The 22,117-nt window shown below is 33.0% G+C and overlaps 1 protein-coding gene across 2 annotated transcripts in view; it reads left to right on the top strand.

Moving 5' to 3' along the window:
• ERGIC2 (ERGIC and golgi 2) overlaps positions 1-22,117 on the top strand; it is a 39,463-nt gene that overhangs the window by 1,777 nt on the left and 15,569 nt on the right. Inside the window, exons 2-8 of one of the 2 annotated variants that reach the window (XM_082352248.1) lie at positions 5,695-5,759; positions 7,304-7,446; positions 8,966-9,074; positions 10,968-11,014; positions 11,788-11,858; positions 16,788-16,828; positions 21,064-21,165. In XM_082352248.1, coding sequence (XP_082208374.1) covers positions 7,341-7,446; positions 8,966-9,074; positions 10,968-11,014; positions 11,788-11,858; positions 16,788-16,828; positions 21,064-21,165 — 476 coding nt within the window. In that variant the 5' untranslated portion in view covers positions 5,695-5,759; positions 7,304-7,340. The remainder of the gene's footprint in view (positions 1-5,694; positions 5,760-7,303; positions 7,447-8,965; positions 9,075-10,967; positions 11,015-11,787; positions 11,859-16,787; positions 16,829-21,063; positions 21,166-22,117) is intronic. The other variant, XM_082352247.1, reaches the window with a different exon arrangement.

Raw genomic sequence — 22,117 nt, 5'->3', positions numbered from 1 at the left:
TAAGTAATTTCTTTGATTCCAAAATTGATTAAACTCTTCAGTCTATATGGTTAAAATGTCCTTAAACTCCATCTTCCAATTGCTTGCTTTCTTGAGCCGTTATCCTCTCTTAATTACTAAGGTACACATTCCTCCTTCTACTACTCCATGCAGTCTTACTTCAATCTAGGTCAGTTCTAGGTCATTTCTGCCCTAGGTGCCTTGTTAACCCATTCTCCTTGCTTTTGGGGACCTTCGTTCTGTTGTCAATATATTTCATGTGTCTCTGACCTTTTCCTCACACTTTCCTTACTTGTTTAATTCAATTAATTTAATTCAGTTTTGTATGCTTTTATTGAGTAGTAACTGTAGTCAAACCATTCTTTGAGGAGGATGATGTTTGTCTTTGCTTCATCTCGCTACTAGGTACTTCCAAATTGTTGTGTTGCCATCACTCTATAGTCTCTTAACTTTCATTCTATCCATTTATATAATCCTCAGTCTATTCATGTTATTATCACCTAACTTCAGATACTTTCCCACCTTCCTGAAGACTTTAACATAAACCTCAAATATCCTACAAGTCTTTGCATTTCTTTTGAGAATTAGAAACAGATATTTATCAAATGACTCATTTTTATCTTGATTAAAAACTGTGAGGTAACCATTATGTCTACGTCCCTCCTTTTAAAACAAAATTATAAAAGAGAATTCTGAGAAGTTGAGGATCTATTCAAATTTGTCACATAGCTGGTAAGTGCCTAGAAGTACCCCTAGTGTTTTTGATCACAGAAAACTCACATTTATACCATCTTACTTGGCTTCCAAGTAAACCTTTTTTTTTTTAATCACTTGGAAGTTTATTAGATTTGTTTGAATTATGTTAGTGTAAATAATTTTAAAAACAAAATTTAACTCTGTTGTAAAAAGTTTTAAAGTAAAAAGAATGAGTACTTTTTTGATATCTGTGTTTGTAAAGTGAAACTAAGTTATATTTCATAAAATTTATTGTATTATAATGCAATATTGTCAAGTAGTTTAAAATTACATATAAGTCCTGGTTTTGCTTTTCGTTTCTGAAGTTCAGTGATAGCCTGGGTAATATTTGTTCCATCTCCTTTCTCATTGTTATTAATGGCTTGTGTTAGTTTCATAGGACTGCCATAACAAATTACCAACTGGATGGCTTTAAAAAATAGAAATGTGTTCTCTTACAGTTCGGGAGGCTACCAGACTGAAATCAGGGTGTCAGCAGGGCCATACTCCCTCTGACAGCTCTAGGAAAGAAACCTTCCTTGTCTCTTCTAGCATCTGGGCAATCCTTGGCTCCTTGGCTTGTAGATACATCACTCTAATCTCTGCCTGTCTTCACATGGCATTCTCCCCTGTGTGTCTGTGTATCCTCACGTGGCCTTGTTATAAGGGCACCAATCATTGGATTTTGGGCCACCTTAATGCAGTATGGTCTCTTAACTAATTACATCTTTAAAAACCCAAGTATTTCCAAATAAGACCCATTCACAGATACCAGGGGTTAGGACTTAAATGTATCCTTTTGGGAGACATAGTTCAACTCACAACAATGGCCATGTGTATTAACCAATTAAATATTTCTCATATTGTTAAATATCATTAAAAATAGAAGTTAGCTCATAAAGTGTGGGTAGCAGAAGATAAATTGTGTCTCCATTTTTGTTTGAAGAAGTAATTAAACTTAATTGAGCAGACCATAAAAGTGTCATGAATTCTATATTTTAATCTTGGCAAAGCATCTGATAGTTTCATTATATTCACGTGGACACAGATGATGAAATACTAGCTGTATGACATTACTTAGATTGAGTGTTGATAATGTGTCTCTGTGTTCCATCATGAAAGGTGGTTTCTTATTTCTTATGCAGTTTTTCAAAGCATTGTCTTAGTTTTTATCAGTGACTTCCTGGAATTTGCTTGTTTTATTTTTTAGTATACACAGCAGTTCAGGAGAGAAATTGAAGCTATGGTACTGGACTGGAGATTGTCAAAGTATGAAGAGCAACACCAACCAATGGGCAAAGGAATCTAGCATAATGGCTCCCAAATTTTGTTAACCAGTACAAAAAAATGTATAGAAAAAATCAGGGAAAGGGGCTGGACTTAAGGACTGATATAGAATTGCAGTTTTTAATTTTATTAAAGGAGGATATCCAAAAACAAAACAAACAAAAAACTTTCTATCTACTTTTATCACTTCATAAAAGAAAGGACATTCGACACATTAAAAAAAAGGAAGGAAGTAGTCTCAGAATACAAGACAGATTTTTAAACTGAATAAATTTAACTTAAAAAAAATCCTATATTGTCCTTGTTTTTTTCATTTAGGTACAGACCAGAAACTTTTGTAACAGAATGGCAGTTCTGTGGTTCTGGAAACCACTGATCTAGGGTCTTTCTAAATGCGTTTTTGAAAATGTCTGACCGAGCTGGATGGAGAGGCAAATAGAGTGGGAATGGGAACAGTGGAACTGGATGACTGGGAGGAATCCAAGGGATTGAGAACACAGGGAAAATGAAGAGTAGATTCTTCCCTAGTGAGGAAATTAAAGAGCTGGAAGGATAATTGTTTCTGCTCAGAGAGGAAGATTGGTGATTTGGATATTAGAGGTGGCACAGTTTTAAAAGTTAAGAGGAGCCAAAGCATGGCCTTGTTCATGTGTGGCTTTGTATAGAATTAAGATGGAAGTCACTGGAGAATATCTGTTAGGCTTACATGGTAAAAGGATTATCATTTTGAATGAGTGCCCAAGAATGAGCGTCATAGGGTGGTGATGGAATGGGGAAGAAGAGAAGTACAGTGAATGATCCAGGTGCTGAAGTCATTAAGGAAATTCTAAATATATCCAGGTGTTAATGGAAGATGAATCAAGTGCTGAAGTGAGTTAGTGTACACTATGGGTTGGAGCATGGACTCTGGAACCAAGCTGCTTGGCAGTGAATCCAGTTTCTACCACCTGCTGTGTGGCCCTTGAAAATACTTGACTGGGGACTTCCCTGGTGGCGCAGTGGATAAGACTCCGCACTCCCAATACAGGGGGCCCGGGTTCAATCCCTGGTCAGGGAACTAGATCCCACATGCATGCAGCAACTAAGAGTTCGCATGCCAAGGAGCCTGTGTGCTGCAACTAAGGAGTACAGGAGCCACAACTAAGGAGCTGGCGAGCCGCAACTAAGGAGCTTGCCTGCCACAACTAAAACCCAGTGCAACCAAATAAATAAATAAATATTTTTTAAAAAAAGAAAATACTTAACTGTTCTGTGCCTCAGTTTCCTTATCTATAAGTGAGAATAAAAATAGTATTTACTTTGTAGAGTCCTTTAGAGGATTAAATGAATTTAATATATAAAGTGCTTCAAATAATACCTAGCACATAATATGAAAGTTAGCTATAATTCTATGTAGTATGTGTGTTTATTATTATTATTAGAAGATAGACTTGAAAAGGGAAGAGATGGTTGAGATATCATGTTAAAACATGCTACTTCTTTACCTGTGAGTCTCAGAAATGAAGTATGATTCAAAGAGAATTACCACCAGGAGAATGTCATGTTTCATAAAGAGCAGGTAGAAGGATTGCTTTTAGAAAAACTGGAAGTTATTGGATGACTTGTTCATGTCAGAACAGTGGCTCTAGAGAGTAGATTGGCAAGTTTTCGAGGTGGAACGAATTTCTTGGGTGTAGGTTAATGCTGAGCTAACAGGAATGGGACCGGAGCAGCAGCAGAGTGACAAGGTGCTCCACTGTAGAATAGAGCTGTCTTAGCAGAAGGTGAGACACACAGCCTGCTGTTGTCCACCTTTCTATCCCGGGATGGGGGAGAGGCAATGAGAGTGCACTATGCATGCCCTCGGGGTCAGGCCGTGGAATCTTGAAAACTAGGAATGGAAGAAGCCAGAGGCTGGGAAATAGCCAAGTGAGTGCACTGGTTAGATGATTAAGGGAGGAGTGCCGGATAGGTGAAGTGTTATATGAAGTGTTAGAGGGTTGGTAAAACTAGCTGCTTGCCATATCTTTATACTTACATATAATTTACAAGAAAGCATTTATAGAGCTCATTACAATATAGAAAGTTTAGAAAGTAAAATTCACAGTTTAATTCATTTGCTCAACAATGCTATACCTACTATGTGCCAACCACTGTTGTAGGTGCTAGGGATATACTGTAGTGAGCAAAACAAAAATTCTTCTTGTAGAGCTTATATTTTTACATATTTACTTATCTAAGTATGACTGTTTTGATTGGAAAGCTGTGCTACCATGAGTTTTTCTGGGGAAATTTCCCACCTTCCTTCTTTCCTTCCTTCCATAAATATTTATCAGGTAACCTGCTGTGCATTGGAGATACAAAGATTAAGTTAGACATAGTTCCTGCCCTAAAATTACAATGGAGAAAACAAAATTAAACAAGCAAGTATAAATAGTGTGATAAAGGCACAATGTCCTAGGCGCCCATGCTATAACTCATATGTTTGAGGTCATAGAAGTTTGTTTTTTTTCCCCTGAGAGAGATATTTAGACTGAGACTTGAAGAGTAAATAGGAGTTAGCCACATGTAGAGGTGGGGGAGGGGGGGAAGGATATTTATAGTAGAGAGAATAGCATGTTTAAGGAATAGAAAGTGATTTAGTATGGTTGGAACTAAGACTTTGAGGGATTGGGTTTTGAAGAGAGATAAGCAGGGCCTGTGTTTTGAGTGCTTTGTAAACCATGTTAGGATAGGGTCCAAACTCTTTAAATGTAATGGGAACCTATAAACATACTTTAAAATAAAATTTATATGATCAGTTTTATGTATTAAAAATATTATTGATTGTAATGTGGAGAGTGAATTGAAAGATTGAAGATTGAAGCAATGCAGAGATAGATTATGGCAGCTGAGACTAAGCTCCTACTAAGGAACTTCTCAATGGGCCTGGAAAAGAAATGACAGATTTGAGAGACATTTAGGAAGAGTTTAAGCCTAAGGATGCAACTTATGTTTCTAGCTTGTGCATTTGAGTGCATGTGTCATCATTAACGAATATAGGGACACAGGAGGAGAAACAGGTTTGGTAGGGTGAAGTATTTATTTTTAGACTTGTTTAGTCTGAATTGTCTCTGGAATGCCCTAATGAAAATGTAATAGAAGGCAAAAAGATATACATGTCTGCAGAAAGATTTGGACTGGGAACAAAGATTTGAGAGGAATCAACATGTAGATAGAAATGGAAGGGATGGGAGATCACCTGGGGAAAGTGTGGAGGTTGAGAGGAGGGCCTAGTGCCCTCTGAGAGGAAGAAGAATCTGCAAAATAAGACAAAGAAGGTCTTAGAGGTAAAACAAAAAATCAGGAGTATAGTATTACCTAAGCCAAGGTAAGAGACTGTTTCAAGAAGAAAAAGAAGTGATGAATAAGTGAGAAAATATATTTTCTCAGAAGCAAAATTGATTAAGGGCTAAAAAGTGTCCATTGGATTTGGTATTAAGCAAGTTGTTAATGACCTTGCTGAGAGCAAATTTAGTTGAGAGGCGAGGAAGTAGTCTCAGTATATGAATATGGACAACTCATACCTTTAAGTTTTGCTGTAGGTATGCAGCTGGAGATCTGTACAGTAGTTGGAGTTGGACTTGAGCTTAAGTGGAGAGTTTTGTCTTAAAGATAAGTGGCTTGAACATATTTATTATTTAACTCCTGTAGGAAAGAATGAGTATAAATTGAAAGATGGAAGAAGGATCAGTCTTGGTGCTGTTACTGCTAAGCAGGTACAGAAAATAAATTTGATTATTGAGTTGAACAAACTTGAGGAGCATGGCTTATGCTTAATAAACACTCAGAAGCTTAATTTACAGATGAGAAGAGCAGTTCTATAACTGTCATGGGGATCAAACACTGTCATCTCTTGTCTACATGTTCTTTTTTTCCTTAGGAAAACCATATACATGAAAAGCAAAATTATATTCTGAAGGCCACTTTTGAGCATGGAATCAGCAAGGGGAGTTAGTTGGGTGTTTATAATGGCAAATGAAATCAATCCATTAATGCATTTAGCTTCATTTTAGGGCAATGGCTCCTTCATGGACTGATTAGTAGTGCCCCTGGTTAGGGCCTGCTCTCTTTTGGACAGTGTTCATGATTACTGCCAGTTTTTACTTCCCTGAGTCTCATTTTTCTCCATGAATGCTCTTTCTGTGGTCTGTTCTTTCTGTATTAATCCTACTTAGATTTCAGACAAGTCTTTCTGGCTTCTTCTAGAGACATTCTTTTTCTTTTAGTGACTTTTGCAACCATTTAACTTACTCTGTTATGTGTTGATTTTATCAATACAACTTTGATTTCTGGTAGTGCTTGTAGTATCACCTATAATATTATTTATATAAATCAGTCATATAAAATTATAAATATTTGAGATTTCAGTTATTTTTATGACTAGCATATTTTAGATGTAGTTGGCATATTGATCAAAAAGAGAATAGCAAGCAATTTTTAAATAATATTTTTATTATAAAAACAGATAATTTGGAAAGTCCATAATTTTGTAAAGAAGACAAAATCTTCCCATGATCTACTTATAACATTTTGTGTATAGGCTTTCTGTTTGTTTCCCATATATCTTTTTCCCTGTCTCCCATAAAACTGGAATATGGCCTTCTGGTCTTTGCTTAATATATTATGAGTATTTTATTACATCATTAAATGTTTTCTTTTATAAGATTTTCAGTGTTTACATAGATTTAGAACTTTTAATTCACTGTAATTTGTATATTGGATACGAGGAGTTCGTTTCTATCTTCATTATTTAAAAATAGCCATACAAGAAATATCCTCATCAAATTTTTGTGCACAACACAGATATTTTCCTTCGGATACATTCCTAAAAAAGGAATTTACGTAGTCAGAAGAAGAGTGGTGAATATTTATATTCTTGTTAGCAGTGTATGAGCATGTCTGTTTTACTTCATTGTCATCCATTATTGGGAATGTATTATTTTTATATGTTTTGTTAATTTCATAGGAGAAAAACTTTCTTATTTTAATTTGTATATTCAAATATTACAAATGTGATTGAATTGCTTTTCACTTTTTTTGGCTATTTAATGTGTGTGTGTGTGTAAATTGCCTTTCATTAGTACTTTTTGTCAGGGTGGAAGTGGAGAAAAAAGAGATGTGGATAAGTGTTAAGCTTTTTTTTTTCTCAAGGAGGAATGAGAATGTTACGTTGTTCCAAGGACATTTGTCAGTTATCTAAAAATAAAAGAAACCTTTTAATCTTTTTGGAGGATTCATTTATTCATTTTTTATTCCTTAGCATGACTATATGAAAGAAGAAGAAGGTTTTCCTGAAGATGAGGCGACTGAATCGGAAGAAAACCTTAAGTTTGGTGAAAGAGTTGGATGCCTTTCCGAAAGTTCCTGACAGCTATGTAGAGACTTCAGCCAGTGGGGGTACAGGTGAGTATCAGTTCAAATTAAAACTCCTTCAGTAAGCGCAACTTCTAAGTTATCAATCAAGAACATACAGAAATGTAGCCATGAGGAAGAACTCATCAATGAACTGTGCAGTAACTTTATAGTTGGACTGTCCTCATGTCACACTATTTGCCTTAATTTTATTCTTATATATATTCTTTTTGGCATCCAACCCAGTGCAGTCTGTGCATTTAGCAGTGTTTATTAAAACATTACTGAACAAATTAATCCAGTTTTACTGCTTTGGTGCTCTTGAGTTATGTATACGTATATTAACGAGATTCTTATATGTAAATAGAATTGAAGTTATTTAATGATGTTGAAACTGCCTCAGTCTGTTTTGGTTAAGAATAAGTCAATTTAGACATTATAGACATTCACATTACTGAAGAGAGGCAGCATAGGGTAATAGTTAAGAGCTTAGACTTTGGAATCAGACTGTCTAGATTTAAATTCCACCTCTGCCCCTTCCTAACTACTTGATCTTGAGGAAGTTAATCTGTCTATGCTTTAGTTTCTTCTTCTATGAAATGGGGATGATATCAGTATTTACCAGGTAGAGTTGCAGTAGCAATTAAATAAATTAATATTTATAAAATGCTCAGAGCAGTGCCTGGTACAGATAGTAGTATTTGTTAAATAAATAAATAATGAAATATATCAGAAAAATACGCAACTGTAACAGTATTTACTATTATTTCTTTCCCCATGAAGAGCTGATAAGACAATATACTTCCCATAAGATTGACATTTCATTTTGTAAAATGTGTAATAAATTGCTTGCTATTTCTAATCTCTTGTGATTAACTTTTGTTAATGAAAATAGTACAAGTTCTTGATGCACAATCCATTTTAAGTGTAGTTTGTCATAGTATATGATAGTGCTTTTTCTTTTTGTTAGATCTTTTACTTTTATAAATGAAGTGAAATACTTAGGAGCTTTCAAAGTAGAAAGAGTTTTATTAGAGATTTGGAAATGTTATTTGAGTTTCCGACACAGATTGTTGTGGTTTCTCAGGATCTAAGAAATTAAGCTAGTTTTTTTTGTTTTGTTTTGTTTTGTTTTTAATTGGACTATAGGCATGGATACATTTTTAATTATGAGGGGACTACTTTCAAATTTGTGTTGTAAAACTTATGCTTACTTTCATCATTTATCTTATCTGTGACACTGCTATATATAACAAGGTAAAAGTTTTCTGTATTGTAGAATTTTGACAAATCCATTTAGTGAGAAATGTCCTTCATATTGAAGAAATAAAATGCTTTCTCAGTAGTGCAAATGTTTGTGTTCATGTTTATGTTCATTAAATCTTCATTTTTGAGCTGTTTTAGAAAAAAATTTATAATGACTATTTTAAGAAAAAGCTTTTATTATATTCGTTCACATGGCAATCATATTAGGGTATTCTTTGCTAATTTTAATCTTACTTAAAATAGTTTTCTGCTGTTTACCTTTTAAAAATTGTTTTAATTCTTTCTTTTTTTGTTGGTTTCTCAGTTTCTCTAATAGCATTTACCACTATGGCTTTATTAACTATAATGGAATTTTCAGTATATCAAGATACATGGATGAAGTATGAATATGAAGTAGACAAGGATTTTTCTAGGTAACTTTTTTTGAAATACCTTTAGATTTAAATTGCTCTGAAGGTAACATATTAAAAAAAAAATGTCTAACCTTTTATACTTGGTTTATTTTAATTCTGAAGAAATAGTACTGAAAAATCCTCATTAATTGTATGCATTAGGTAAAACATTTTAGAATAATTTGAATACTGGTTAAATTCTAAGAGAAACGTTCTCTGATTGAATGTGCATTTATTTAAAAAGGTTAGGAGAATATGTTTTTCCTTAGATGTTGAAATGACGGAAATTGTTTGATGTTTTGAAATTGTTTACTCTTTAGATTTTGAAATATCTTACTCATCTGTGTGAGCTGGAAAATAAATTGTCTAAGGTTACATTGTTTATGCTTATAGCTTGATTGTTGTAAATTGTGTATAAACTATATTTTAAGGTAAACAACATCACTTTTAAACCTTTGAATATATTAGTACCTTAATTAGGAGACAAAATATACTTTATTTTAATTTTTTTGTATTATTTGGATTTTTTAATTGATTGAAGATAACAGGTTTATAATACTTAGATTGCACTAGATAGCAGAGCAGGAAACATTTACTTCTCAATTTCAATCCCAGCTCTGCCATTTAGGGAACTTACTAAATCTACTTCTGCATGTGCTTCAGTTTCCTTTTCTGTAAAATGGGGATAATAATTATAGTACTTTCCTCTTCAGGTCAGTGAGAATTCAGTCAGTCAACATTTGTAATAGTTGCTGTGTAACCTTGGGCAAGTCATATAACCGACTTCTTTTGGGCCTCAGTTTCTTGATCTATAACATCAGTGTTACTCTTAATGCCATTAGTTTTTAAGGAATTTGTTGTTTTTCTTATTTTGGTTTTAGCACCAATGAAATAATTTTGATTCTTTCCAAATGAAGTCATGTAGTTCACCACATAAGTGTAGTGGGGATGCCCAGAAGCCTGTCTACTTGGCCTCATCCTCTTCCTATAAAATCTCCTGAGCCTAAACCCCAGGGTTATTTGGAACACAGTTTGAACTCCAGACTACTTTAAGACTCTGTGAAGTTCTAAAAATCTGTACTCCCTATTGAAACCAGATGAAAATTATTAGAGTGAAAAAAAGTTTAGATAGGAAGCACAGGACAGGACTGATCCTGATTGTACTCATTCTGTTATTCATGGCGCTGATTCTGATATTTGAAAATTAATTTGATTTGAACTAAGCATTTGAAAATAAGGCATTGGTTGAGCCTTTTTAAAAGGCCATGCAAAGCTTTTAAGAATCAGGTTTTTTTTTTTTTTCTGGTAATTTGGGTACATTTATCTTGAGTCACACAGACCTAGTTTCCAATATGCCACTTCAGTGGTTATGTGGTCTTAAGCCAGGCATTTATTTAAACTGCCGTAAACACCATTGGCTTATTTGTAGAACTGAAGCTATCTACTTTATAGGTCCATGGTAAAGAATAAGGAGGATAGTATTTGTAGGACATCAGGTACAATGCCTGATGTATGGTATTTATTTGGTAAATAAGGAGAGAAAGGCTTTCAATTCCTAACTTTTGATTTTGAAAGTTTTGTATTGTTTAATGGCATAGTCTATGTAAGGTTTATGTAAACAGAGGTTAATACTTTTCTCTGAGTTGCTTGGACTTACTAATTGTAGAATTGCCATTAAAATGAAGGATACTGTGTTAAAAACTTGTGAAATAAGAAAGGCTTTTGGAATAATTACAAAATAGAATTTTTACTTTTAAAGTGCCTTTGTTTTGCCCATATGAATGCTATCCAAGTTCTAATTGACATATTTTATTCTGTATGAAGTCCAGGTTTTTCATAGATCAGTTGATTTATATATTGCTCATGTTTTGTTGATCAATTGGTAGGTTCTAATGTTTCCTTTTTGTCTTTTAGCAAATTGAGAATCAATATAGATATTACTGTTGCCATGAAGTGTCAGTGTAAGTACATGTTTAACCTGATGATTGCATATATAGATTATGGTTTAAACAGTTGCTAGTAAAAAGTAAAAGCCACTGGTTGTTTTAACTTTATTTTTCCTTTATGATATCTTAATTTAAGAATACAAATTGTTTTTCTCCCCAGCTTGTATTCTTTAAATTTCTTCTCCATAAAGAGATTTAACTTTCACATTAGTATAATTAAAATGAAAGAAAATTGGAGGAAATTTTTATAAATCGAAGTTCTAGTTTAGGGATATCCTTTATTTCTTTCTTGTTTGGCGTACCGGTTTTTACACCCACATTCCAGAAACATATCCTGTTTCACAGTTTCAATTTACTACCGTTTACTTTTACTTTTGCATATTAAAATACAGATCCAAATCTTTTAAGTTAATGGTGATGTTACCCTTTTCTGTTTTCTTCGCTGGCTTCACTTAATTATACTGGTAGAAGTGGAAAAATGTTAATATGCTAGATAGATAATGTTTGAGTCAGTATAGTTCTCAAAAATGAAGATGCTTTTTCATCTTAAATTGTGTCTTAAATTACTGCTGGAAAAGTAGAGACCAAGAATTCAGTAGTTCAGACAAAATTTTTTAAAGTGTGAAATCATTTTATCCAATTAAGGAAATTAATTTCTAAAAGATTTCATCTAAGAACAACCTTAAATCTCTTTTCCTTTTCCATTTATTTTTTCTTATGTTAGTGGTTAGTGGATATAGTTTGACTCTCAGCATAGAATATAAAACTTCTAATTCTTTTTTATGCAGATATTGGAGCAGATGTATTGGATTTAGCAGAAACAATGGTTGCATCTGCAGATGGTCTAGTTTATGAACCAGTAAGTTTGATTTACATGTTCTTTTAAATAGTATGCTTTGAGGAATTGTTCCCTTGAAGACAGTTTTGATATTTGCTTTTAATTTTGTCTGAGCTAGTTTTTTAAAAATATATTTTCTTAATTCAAAAGTAGTATACAACATTGTAAATCAGCTATAGTTCAATAAAAAATAAATGAAACAAAAACAAAACAAATAAACGGAAGTACTCCATATTCTTTGTAAACATTTAGGCGGAAGAAAAAATTATGTCTAATTACCAAATTATATAGATATAATTACCAAATTATATCTAATACCAAAGCCTTGTTAGCATTCTGGATAAGCCTCTATAATCTTATACTTATTTTATATTTTTTGTTAATGCTTCCTAACAGTTTCCTTTTCTCTTTTATACAGTTGCTATAGTGATGAAATTTTCTTCTTTTCTTCTAACGATTTGGAAATTCTGTGTCTTATTTGTATTCTTCTTTTACTAAATTTAAGTTCTTAAAAACATTTGAGCTATATTTCTCTTGTAATCAAGAATGAAGCATTATCTAAGAGGAGAAATTTCATATGCATTTACTTCTTCCTCTCTCCTTCACACCTTCATTTCCCAGACCTAGTGAAATACTGACATTCTCTTATTGTTTTCATAGCACAAGTTGTGTGTAATAAAATTAATTTGTCAGAAAACACCATCACATTACAGGGGCAGGTATCACATTACAGGGGTAGGTGATAACAGATCATGATCAGAACTAGCCCTAAAGAAGCTTTAGAGAACAAAGCATGGAACTCCCAGCTTCTCTGCCTTGCTGACTGCTCTGTTGGCATTGTGGTACTTATGTTTACCCATGCATTCTTGAGTTGTTTTGTTTACCATTGACAGTTGTGAACCCTCTTTAAACAAAGTTGCAAAGTGAAGACTAAAGGTGATGGAGGAGGATTAGAAGTAACTGAATGTGTGGAGGAGAAAAAAAGGAAGCTCTTAGGTCAGTTTTGATTACCAAATTATTTTTAGTTTACATGAACAAAATATATTTATGCCTTTTGATACACACTTTTTAAATAAAATTTTCTAAAGAAAAAGTAACTTGTTACTGCCACTCTGAACCACCCTACTTCCTAACTCCTGTATTGCCACTCAAAAAATTGATATCAGTAATTTTTAATGAGGTTAGGAACCTTACAAATTCAGGTACCATGTTATTGCATGTTAAACTGTTATCTGGAAATTTAGATCTAGATGGTTATTATCAGACACTAACATTTGCATTCTATTTCATACTATTTTAGGAATAATGATTCAACTTTATGTTTTATTGCTTTTATTTTCTACCCTTCTTAGTTTCTTTATTTTTGTTTATCGTTTTGTGAGGGACTTTTTGTGACTTCCTTATCAAGCAAGAATATGTGGGTTATGTTTTATGACAGACTGCCTATGTCATTCTGTTCTTAATACATGTAAGGTTGGCTGAGGATAGAATTCTTGCTTTATGGTGTTTTACACTCAAAACTTTATAGACATTCCTTTATTGCCTTCTGGCATAATTTTTTTTTTTCTTTGCAGGTAACATATTTATCTTATTATATGCTTTTTTCTTTTACTTTTGAAATTCAGATATTTATCCTATATATCCAAGTGTGGATCCCCTTTAGTTATTTTTGGCTTTTGATGGTATTAATGATCTGAAGTTTTAAGTGTTTTTTGCTTGTTTGTTTGCTTTAATGATGTTCAGAGTAATGGTTTTACCTCTTTTTCAAAATTCTTATCAAGTGATGTTGAATTTCATGGAGTGGTTCTCAATATTTTTATCAATTCTTGCATAAGATGCACATTTTGAACTTTGCCTGTGAGTTCTGGGAGATGACCTTGATGAAGCAGGATCAATCTTTTTTTTTTTCAATGCCTTCATTATGTTTTAAAATTCAGTGATTATATTTTCCACCTCTGATATAGTGCAGATCACTCCATTTTTTTCTGTCTTCATGATGTTAAATCTCATTGAGAAATAATTAGAAAAACTTCACTTTTCTTCTTCTTTTTAGAAATGGTATCACAGAGGAAAATTAGCCCTCGGACCTCAGATTTACCACTTCTTTCAAATTAATGAATCTTTTTGTCTATCTAGCTATCTATTTTCTTGTTCATCTTTAGGATGGGAAAATAAATGGCCAGTTAACTGACTGAGAGTTGAGATAGACTGTTGAGTTATGTCGGTTCCCTTTCCCTCCCGGCCCCCACTTTTTTTTTTTCCAGACCTAAATGAAAGGAGAAGGATATATAGTTTAGATATACTGTGTTTCTTCTAAGCAAAATTAGAGCTTCAGATGCTTTTGAAAAGAAAGCAGGAAGTCACATTGGGTTCAGGATGGCAGAGTGGTTCACCAAGGCACCCCAAATTTCCTTTTCTGTATTTGTTTTGACAGGTTAAATTTAGCTAGGGTAATTCCTTTTTTCTTTAACTGGTGTGACTGTCCTCATTAGCAGCCAGCTGTAGCAGTATTTTTGCTTAATTTAGAATACAGTCCAGGTCACATGTAATCTGGGAATAATAATGCTGTGGAATGCCCTTTGTGATGTGGTCTCTGGCACTCGATTGAACTGCTAGAAGTCTTCTTAGGATGGTGGCTGTCTCTTCCTCAAGTGTCTTGTTATCTTTTATCACCTGTTTTCCTCTGTTACTCTGAACTGGGGATTTACTGCTTTCATGGATTTTCCTGTCCCATGAAATAAATTATGTGTTGGGCTCTTTCCTCAATTTAGTCTCCCTTGTATGCTGTCTTGCATAAGTTTTTGATAATTTCCAGCATATGGATGCTAATTTAAAATGATTTAAAATAATGATACAGTTTGTGTCCTCATTTTTCTGTTTCTTTGGACATTGTGAGAATTTGAGGAGATAATCATCTTGAACTTATCCTCTAAAATTTATTTATGCTGTTTTTCTAGTATTCTCTCCATACTGAGTGTCTGTCACTCCCACTCTCTTCACGTTTATTTAAGTCTCCGATTTTTTTAATAAATATTTTTTCTGGACAGCTTGTCTCTTCAGCTAGATTCTAAGCTCCTGAAAAGCAATTACTTTATTTTTTCTTCTTTATAGCTCACAAAATGTAAAGCATAATGAATTGCAGGTATTAGGCACTGATGAATATGTTAGAATTATGTAATTGTGGCAAGATCTTTGATTATTCCATTGTAACAGTTTCTGCCATTTCTTTCAATCATTTGTGGAATAGGAAAGTTTTATTTTAATTTAACTGTCATGAACTAAAAGTCATGTCTTAGCCAGAAAGTTAGAAACTTAAAAATATGTCATTGTATATTTTTATCAGTAATTTTTAAAACGTTTAACAGTGTTTCGTAAGTATTCCTTCCCTTGTCCTAATTTATATTAAAATATTTAAGAATTATTATTAATGTAAAATTATTTGAGATAATTTTTACTTGTTTTTAAATTTTCACTCATTCTTTTCATATGCAGTCTGAATATTAAAAACTTAATTCTAATAATTTTACTGGTTTCTAAACCATGATCACACAATATGCTATGATAGCTACTATTTATTTAAAGAAAATAACTACTTTTAGGGATGTGAGAAAGTGAGGAATCTGACATAGTTGGGTTTATATACTGACCTTCATTATCTGTGATTTTTGAAAAAAATTTTTAATCTTTTGAGTTCTTTTTTATATATAAAAAGGAGAGAATAATAACAAACTCACAAGGTTGTTACGAAGGTTAAGTGAGATAATGATTTAAGTAGCATAGTGCCGAGCACAAAGTAGGCCACTCAGTAGTTCTTTACCCGCTGTGTTAATAAGCACTATACCGAGCAGTTGGGGGAAGTCAAAGGGAGAATCACATAGTCCCTGCTGTCAGTAGTTTTATTCACAAGGTAACTGGGGAGCAGTTGCATGTAGCCTCATCTGTTTGCCATGGTGTGTTTTATAGCATTTTCTTTGTGTGCTGTGGTGTGAAAAAGGTTGGGAGGCAAGGTATAGACAAGTTCAGCAGGAGGAGTAATCAAAGTATTTCATTATAATCATTAACCTAGAGCAAATGGTGTATAGAATTTAGACTGACATTAGGGTCACAATTACAGGAGAGGAAGGTTCCAGGTTGATATAATTAAATAACCAAAGGCACAGAGGTAGAACTGTCTGATGCAATGAGGGGTTAAAGAGAGGATTTATGTGAGAGAGTAGTAGGTTAGGGCATGATTATGGAGGGATCATTAATAATATTGATAAGTTAGAAAGTAGAATTAATATGCCTTGTTATAAATTGCCTTTATAAAAAGCAAAAGTGGACTTTTTGTTGGAAAATTAAATTGTGGATATTGCCACAAACTGTGAGAAGCTTGCCTTTTTTCCTCTGATTCTACAAAGTCGCTAAGTTTGTCTTTGAATTGGTGAACATAGTGCCTAGATAAAATTTCTTGAATTATTCTTTCTTGATTAATACATTTGGGAATTATAGTGACATTGTTAGGTCATTTCAAAACTTTTTGATTTTATCATGGTATTTTCCTGGCAAGAATATGGGCTTTGGATGCTTGAATATTATACTTAAGATGTATGTCTTTTTCATTTCTTCTTCTCTTTTAAATACTTAAGTTTCATGCTGGCATCATTTAAATGACTTTAAGTCTTAAAATATCATTTTGTACATGTGATAGATTGCATTGTATCCATTCCTATAAATGTAGATAACTGTAATAGAAAAATATTCGCAATTAGAGAAATCTCTTTATACTACTTTTGAGTAAAATTTTAAATGTTTTTGGTTTGACTTATGGAAGATTAAATGTAAATAACGAATACTTGTTTTTAATGTTATTATAAATTTGTTCCTTGGTCAAAGAAAATTTTTAAAAATTATGATATAAGAGCCAAGAGAAATTGACAGTGCTAGTGATTATGTTTTCCTTTATTTCAGGCAATATTTGATCTTTCACCACAGCAAAAAGAGTGGCAGAGGTAATAAGTAAACAAAGTATTGTGGTCCATGGAAATTAGATCATGCTTTGTCTCTTTTGTCTACTGTAAATTATTCATAGATTAATATATTTCTCTAGGCATTTCTTTGGATGAAATATTAGCAGAATATAGTATATAATATAATCTTTACACTTTCAAAGATTTTATCAGATCTTAGGAAAGTCCTATAATCTTTAATGCACTATGAATCATAAATACACTTTAGTTTTCATTTAAAATTGTATTAACTATTTAAAAAAATTTAAAAGCAATATATGATCATATTTGAATATAAAGGATATAAAGTGAAAGTAAAAGCCTCCTCATCATTCTCTAAACCTAGTGCCACTGACTGGTGGTAATAACCAGAGTTAAATTTCTTGTGTAGCCTGCTAGAAATATTCTGTTTGTGTATAATTTTCTACATGTTTCCATATTTGCTTATGTTATTTTTTTCCTAATACAAATGGGGTCATTCTATACATTTGTTTTATAACTTTCTTTTTCCAACCTAACCTTATATTTTGGACATCTTCCCACTTAAGTACATATAGTGGTACCTTTTATGGATAAGCTATAATTTATTTAATCAGATACTTATCGATGGGCATTTAGATTGCTTGCAGGATTCTAATATCAATGCTCAGTGAAAATTCTTGAATCTAATTCCTTGTTTGAATGTATATATATATATATATATATATATATATATATATTCCTTATGTACTTGAGTGAATATATGTATATGTATATAAAGTTTCTAGAAATGAAATTTATCTTTTAGAGTATATTTAATGTTTTGCTAAGTTCTCATCACAAGGAAAAAAATTTGTAATGGTGAGGTGGTGGTTGTTAACTAAACTTATGGTGGTAATCATTTCACATATATACATCTGTCAAATCATATATTTATACCTTAATCTTATACAATGTTATATATTAGTAAAACTGGAAAAAAATTTTGATAGATAATGCCAAACATCTTCCCCAAATAGTTTCATTTATATTCCAAAGCTATCAGTATGTGAGAGTACTTGTTTCTATACAACCTCGCCAACAGTGGGTATAACCAGACTTTTTTTATTTTTGCCAATTTGATTGGTGAAAACTGGTATTGCACTTGTTTTAGTTAACATTTCTTTGTAAATCAATTGAATATCTGTGGATTTTTTTTTTCCCGTTTGTATTTTTGTGTGTGTGAAACTGCTTGCTCATGCCGTATGCCCATTTTGCTTGGTTGTTGGTTTTTTTCTTAATAACTTTAAATAATTTTTTGGTTGTTGTGTTTTGTTTTGTTTGTTTTTTGGCTGCATTGGGTCTTTGTTGCTACGCGAGGGCTTTCTCTAGTTGTGGCGAGTGGGGGTTGGGGGGCTGCTCTTCATTGCGGTGCTGGGCTTCTCATTGCAGTGGCTTCTCTTGTTGCGGAGCACAGGCTCTAGGCACACGGGCTTCAGTAGCTGTGGCTCATGGGCTCTAGAGTGGAGTGCAGGCTCAGTAGTTGTGGCACACGGGCTTAGTTGCTCCGTGGCATGTGAGATCTTCCTGGACCAGGGCTCGAACCTGTGTCCCCTGCATTGGCAGGCGGATTCTTAACCACTGCACCACCAGGGAAGCCTGATTTTTTGTATATTAAAGAAATTAGTTCTTTGTTATAAATGGTTACCCCATCCCCATTCTTTTCTTTCTTTTTGTTTTCTAGACTATGTCTTATGCTTAAAAAGGCATTACCTAACTTAAGGTTATTACAACAAAATTCTTTTAACCTTTTTTTTTTTTTTTTTCTTTCTAGTCCCTAAATACATTTCAAAGGCCTTTCTCTTTTAATTTCCACTTTCACCATTTGGAGAGCTTTTAAAATTAAAGTTGAAACGAATGTGTTGAACAAAATAACTGAATATTAGGTGTCTCTGGGCTTCTAGCGTTTTTAGTAGAGAGCCATCCAGAAATGAAATACATTACTTTATTCCAGAAATGTTAAAGTGAGAAGTCTCCTTTCATCTAGAATTTTATTTAGTGTTCAAGACCAGTAGTAAGTGAGAGAAGAGATTGTAATGGACATTTTCCATTGTAGTAGAATTTTCTACATCCTTTTATATATGGAATATAAGCTCGGGTATTTATTGGTATATTTGAGGCAGAAGTTATACACGTACACACACACACACACACACACACACACACACACACACAAACACACACACACAGTTTGGTGTCATCAACCTCTTTTCCCACTGCCCAGCACTAAAACTTGAACTCTGGAAACAGAAGACACACAGTTTGGTGTCATCAACCTCTTTTCCCACTGACCAAGCAATAAAAGTTGAACTCTGGAAATACAAGACATGCAAAAATATGAAGCTTTCGATTTCTGTTAGCATTAGATCTAAAGATTTTAAGTCTTTGTACATGTAAATCTGAAGATGGGATCTGGCCTCTTGAAGCTTCCTAGATTATCATGTTCTGCTTCTAAACAAATATTCTTGAATGGACTAGAGATGCCTAAGGCCTAACAACCTGAATAATGTGCATACCAAAACGTTCTTTACCTATAGAATTTGCTAAAAGATATTTAACTTTTCTTTCAATTGTTCTGCTTTCTTAAAATATTTAGGATCCCAATTAATCTCTTTCCTTTATTAAAAGGAAATCTCAAACCCTGGACATAGCCTTCCTGATTACTGTTTTTTATTTCTACTAAATTTACAGTATAAAAATGACTTTTTATTTTAAATAGGCCTGTTACCAGTGTTCTTAGTGGGTGGTGCATACGTATTTTATCTTTATCTCTCACTTGCACTTCTAAAAATTGTTTATTATATCATTATGATGGGATGTGAAATATATTCTGATTTACATTTGCTTCTTCTTTAAGTTCCTATGTTTGTTAATAATTTTTCCAAGTTATTTATGTGTATGTATGTGTATATAAATATATAAAGACTTTTTAAGAGTAGTTTTAGGTTTACAGCGAAACTGAGTGAAAAGTACAGAGTACCCAAATACCCCCTGCCTCCACCCATGTACAGCCTCCATTGTTATCAATACCCCACACCAGAGTGGTACATTTCTTACAATCTATGCACCTACATGAACACATCATTATTGCCCAGAGTCCATAGTTTACGTTAGAGTTCACTCTTGGAGATGTACACTCTGTGAGTTTTAACAAATACATAATGACATGTACTCACCATTACAGTACCTGTAGTTTTACTGGCCTGAAAATTCCCAGTTTTGTCTATTCATCCCTCCTTTCCCTCTGGGTATAAATTTTGTACTTGCTGAGTTTGAACTCTGATACAGGTGACTTTGGATGTTAGTTATATAAAGATATAGATTAAAGGATATAAAATAGGATTATATCTAAAGATACAAAGTTATTGCTGAAAATGTTAGAAATATTAGAGAGAAGAAATACTTTTATTCTTGGTTTTGTTCTTCAGAATAAGTAATTTCATGAGTTATTGTAAATGTAACAATTTTGTAGAAAAAAATCTTCAAGCAACTAATGTGTTTTTAGTGGCTAAGTATATTTAAAAAGAAAATCTAAGCGTGAGTTCTCAAATGTATACTTTGTTCTCTATAATCCTATACCTTATATGCTGATATTCTTTTTAAAAATTATAGGTAGAATATAATATTTCATTTAGAATGGTCTTGTCAAAGTTCAGGTTTCTTTGGAAAAGGCAGACACTAGGTGATATTAAATGTCACTGTGGCCTGGTTTGTAATGAGAATTGGATGCTCCTGTGTGGGTTTAACCCCCAGTAATCTGCCCCTTTAAGTCCATCAGATCTATTATGTGGCCTCTTATTTGTCTCGTTCTTTGTATCTATAACATTTTATTCAATGCCCGACAAAAACTAAGAATTTTGTTATTGCTGCATGCATGCATGAAAGCTGAATTTAGATATTCAGGTGAACAGAAGTTCTTTCTTGGTGACCCTGATTCCACCAATAATGGACCTGTAATTAGGGTCCACACGTTCATTACTGATGGAATTAGACAGACATAAGGAGCCCAGCTGTTAGACCTCTAGCCATGCTCCCTCACTTTTCCTACTTTCAAGGAAATGACCAAAGAATACTTAGGACTTTATTTTAGAATAAAGTTATGTAATAATAAATGTATGGCTTAGCTAAGTCAACTACCTGTGTTATTTTTAAAATAGTGTTGGCTTTCTCTGTGTGTCTTACTGTATTTTTTAACTATTGCTTGTTTGTTTTGTATTTAGGATGCTACAGCTGATTCAGAGTAGACTGCAAGAAGAACATTCACTTCAAGATGTGATATTTAAAAGTGCTTTTAAAAGTACATCAACAGCACTTCCACCAAGGTGGGAGATTTTGTGAGACTATTTATTAAGAATTTACTGTGACATAATTTTAGTATTGGTTTATTCCTCTGAATCTTATATTTCTTAGAGAAAATGTAATCATTCTGTATGATGAGATGTCTTTTTTTTTTTTTTGGCCGCACCGTGTGGCATATGGGATCTTAGTTCCCCAACCAGGGATTGAACCCGCGCCCCCTGCAGTGGAAGCGCGGAGTCTTAACCACTGGACCGCCAGAGAAGTCTCAAGATGTCTTTTTTACTGTTAAATTTATGGCCTGTGATATTGATCAGGATTATCCCAAATATTATTTTCATTTAATTTTTCTCTTTTATGTGTGTATGGTGTACCTTCATATAAAATTGTACTAGGTTTTAAGAACAAATTAATTTCATTTACCATTATGAGGATGTATAAACTTTGGTTAGGACTTTCATATTTTTATTTCACTTTTTGTCTCTTTTATAGATTAGAAGAGCTGATATTTGGAAATGCTATAATCATGAAAATGATCATTTAAATTTAAAACTAAACAGAGGTTTTACATTTGCTTAGGAAGAAAATGTTAATGTCTATTTGAAGTTAAGCGGCCTGCCCTTCCCTTACTCATTCTTTTTCCCAACCCTTCCTGTCCCCTAAAGTACCAGAAACATGATAAAAGCATGTCTTTGTTGGACTAGTAATTCTTTACTTTAATTTTTCTTCTTTCATTAGACTTAGTCCTCTGGTTAAATTTGAATAACCTTGAAATTTTATATTTATGTAAATAAAATATATATATATAATAATTATGTAAGTTTTTTCATTTTGTAGATGTTTTTTAATAAATGTGTAGACTTTAAAAAACTGCTATTCTACTTTTGACATTTAGAACATTACCTAAAAATTGATCTTTAGGGATTTTTTTTTTCCCCTCTATAAAATTTTCTCACCAGAAATATGGTGACTTTATTG

Source organism: Balaenoptera borealis, assembly GCF_965194805.1.
Source record: "Balaenoptera borealis genome assembly, chromosome: 13".
Lineage (NCBI taxonomy): Eukaryota > Metazoa > Chordata > Mammalia > Artiodactyla > Balaenopteridae > Balaenoptera > Balaenoptera borealis.
This window is presented reverse-complemented; position numbering and strand designations above follow the sequence as displayed.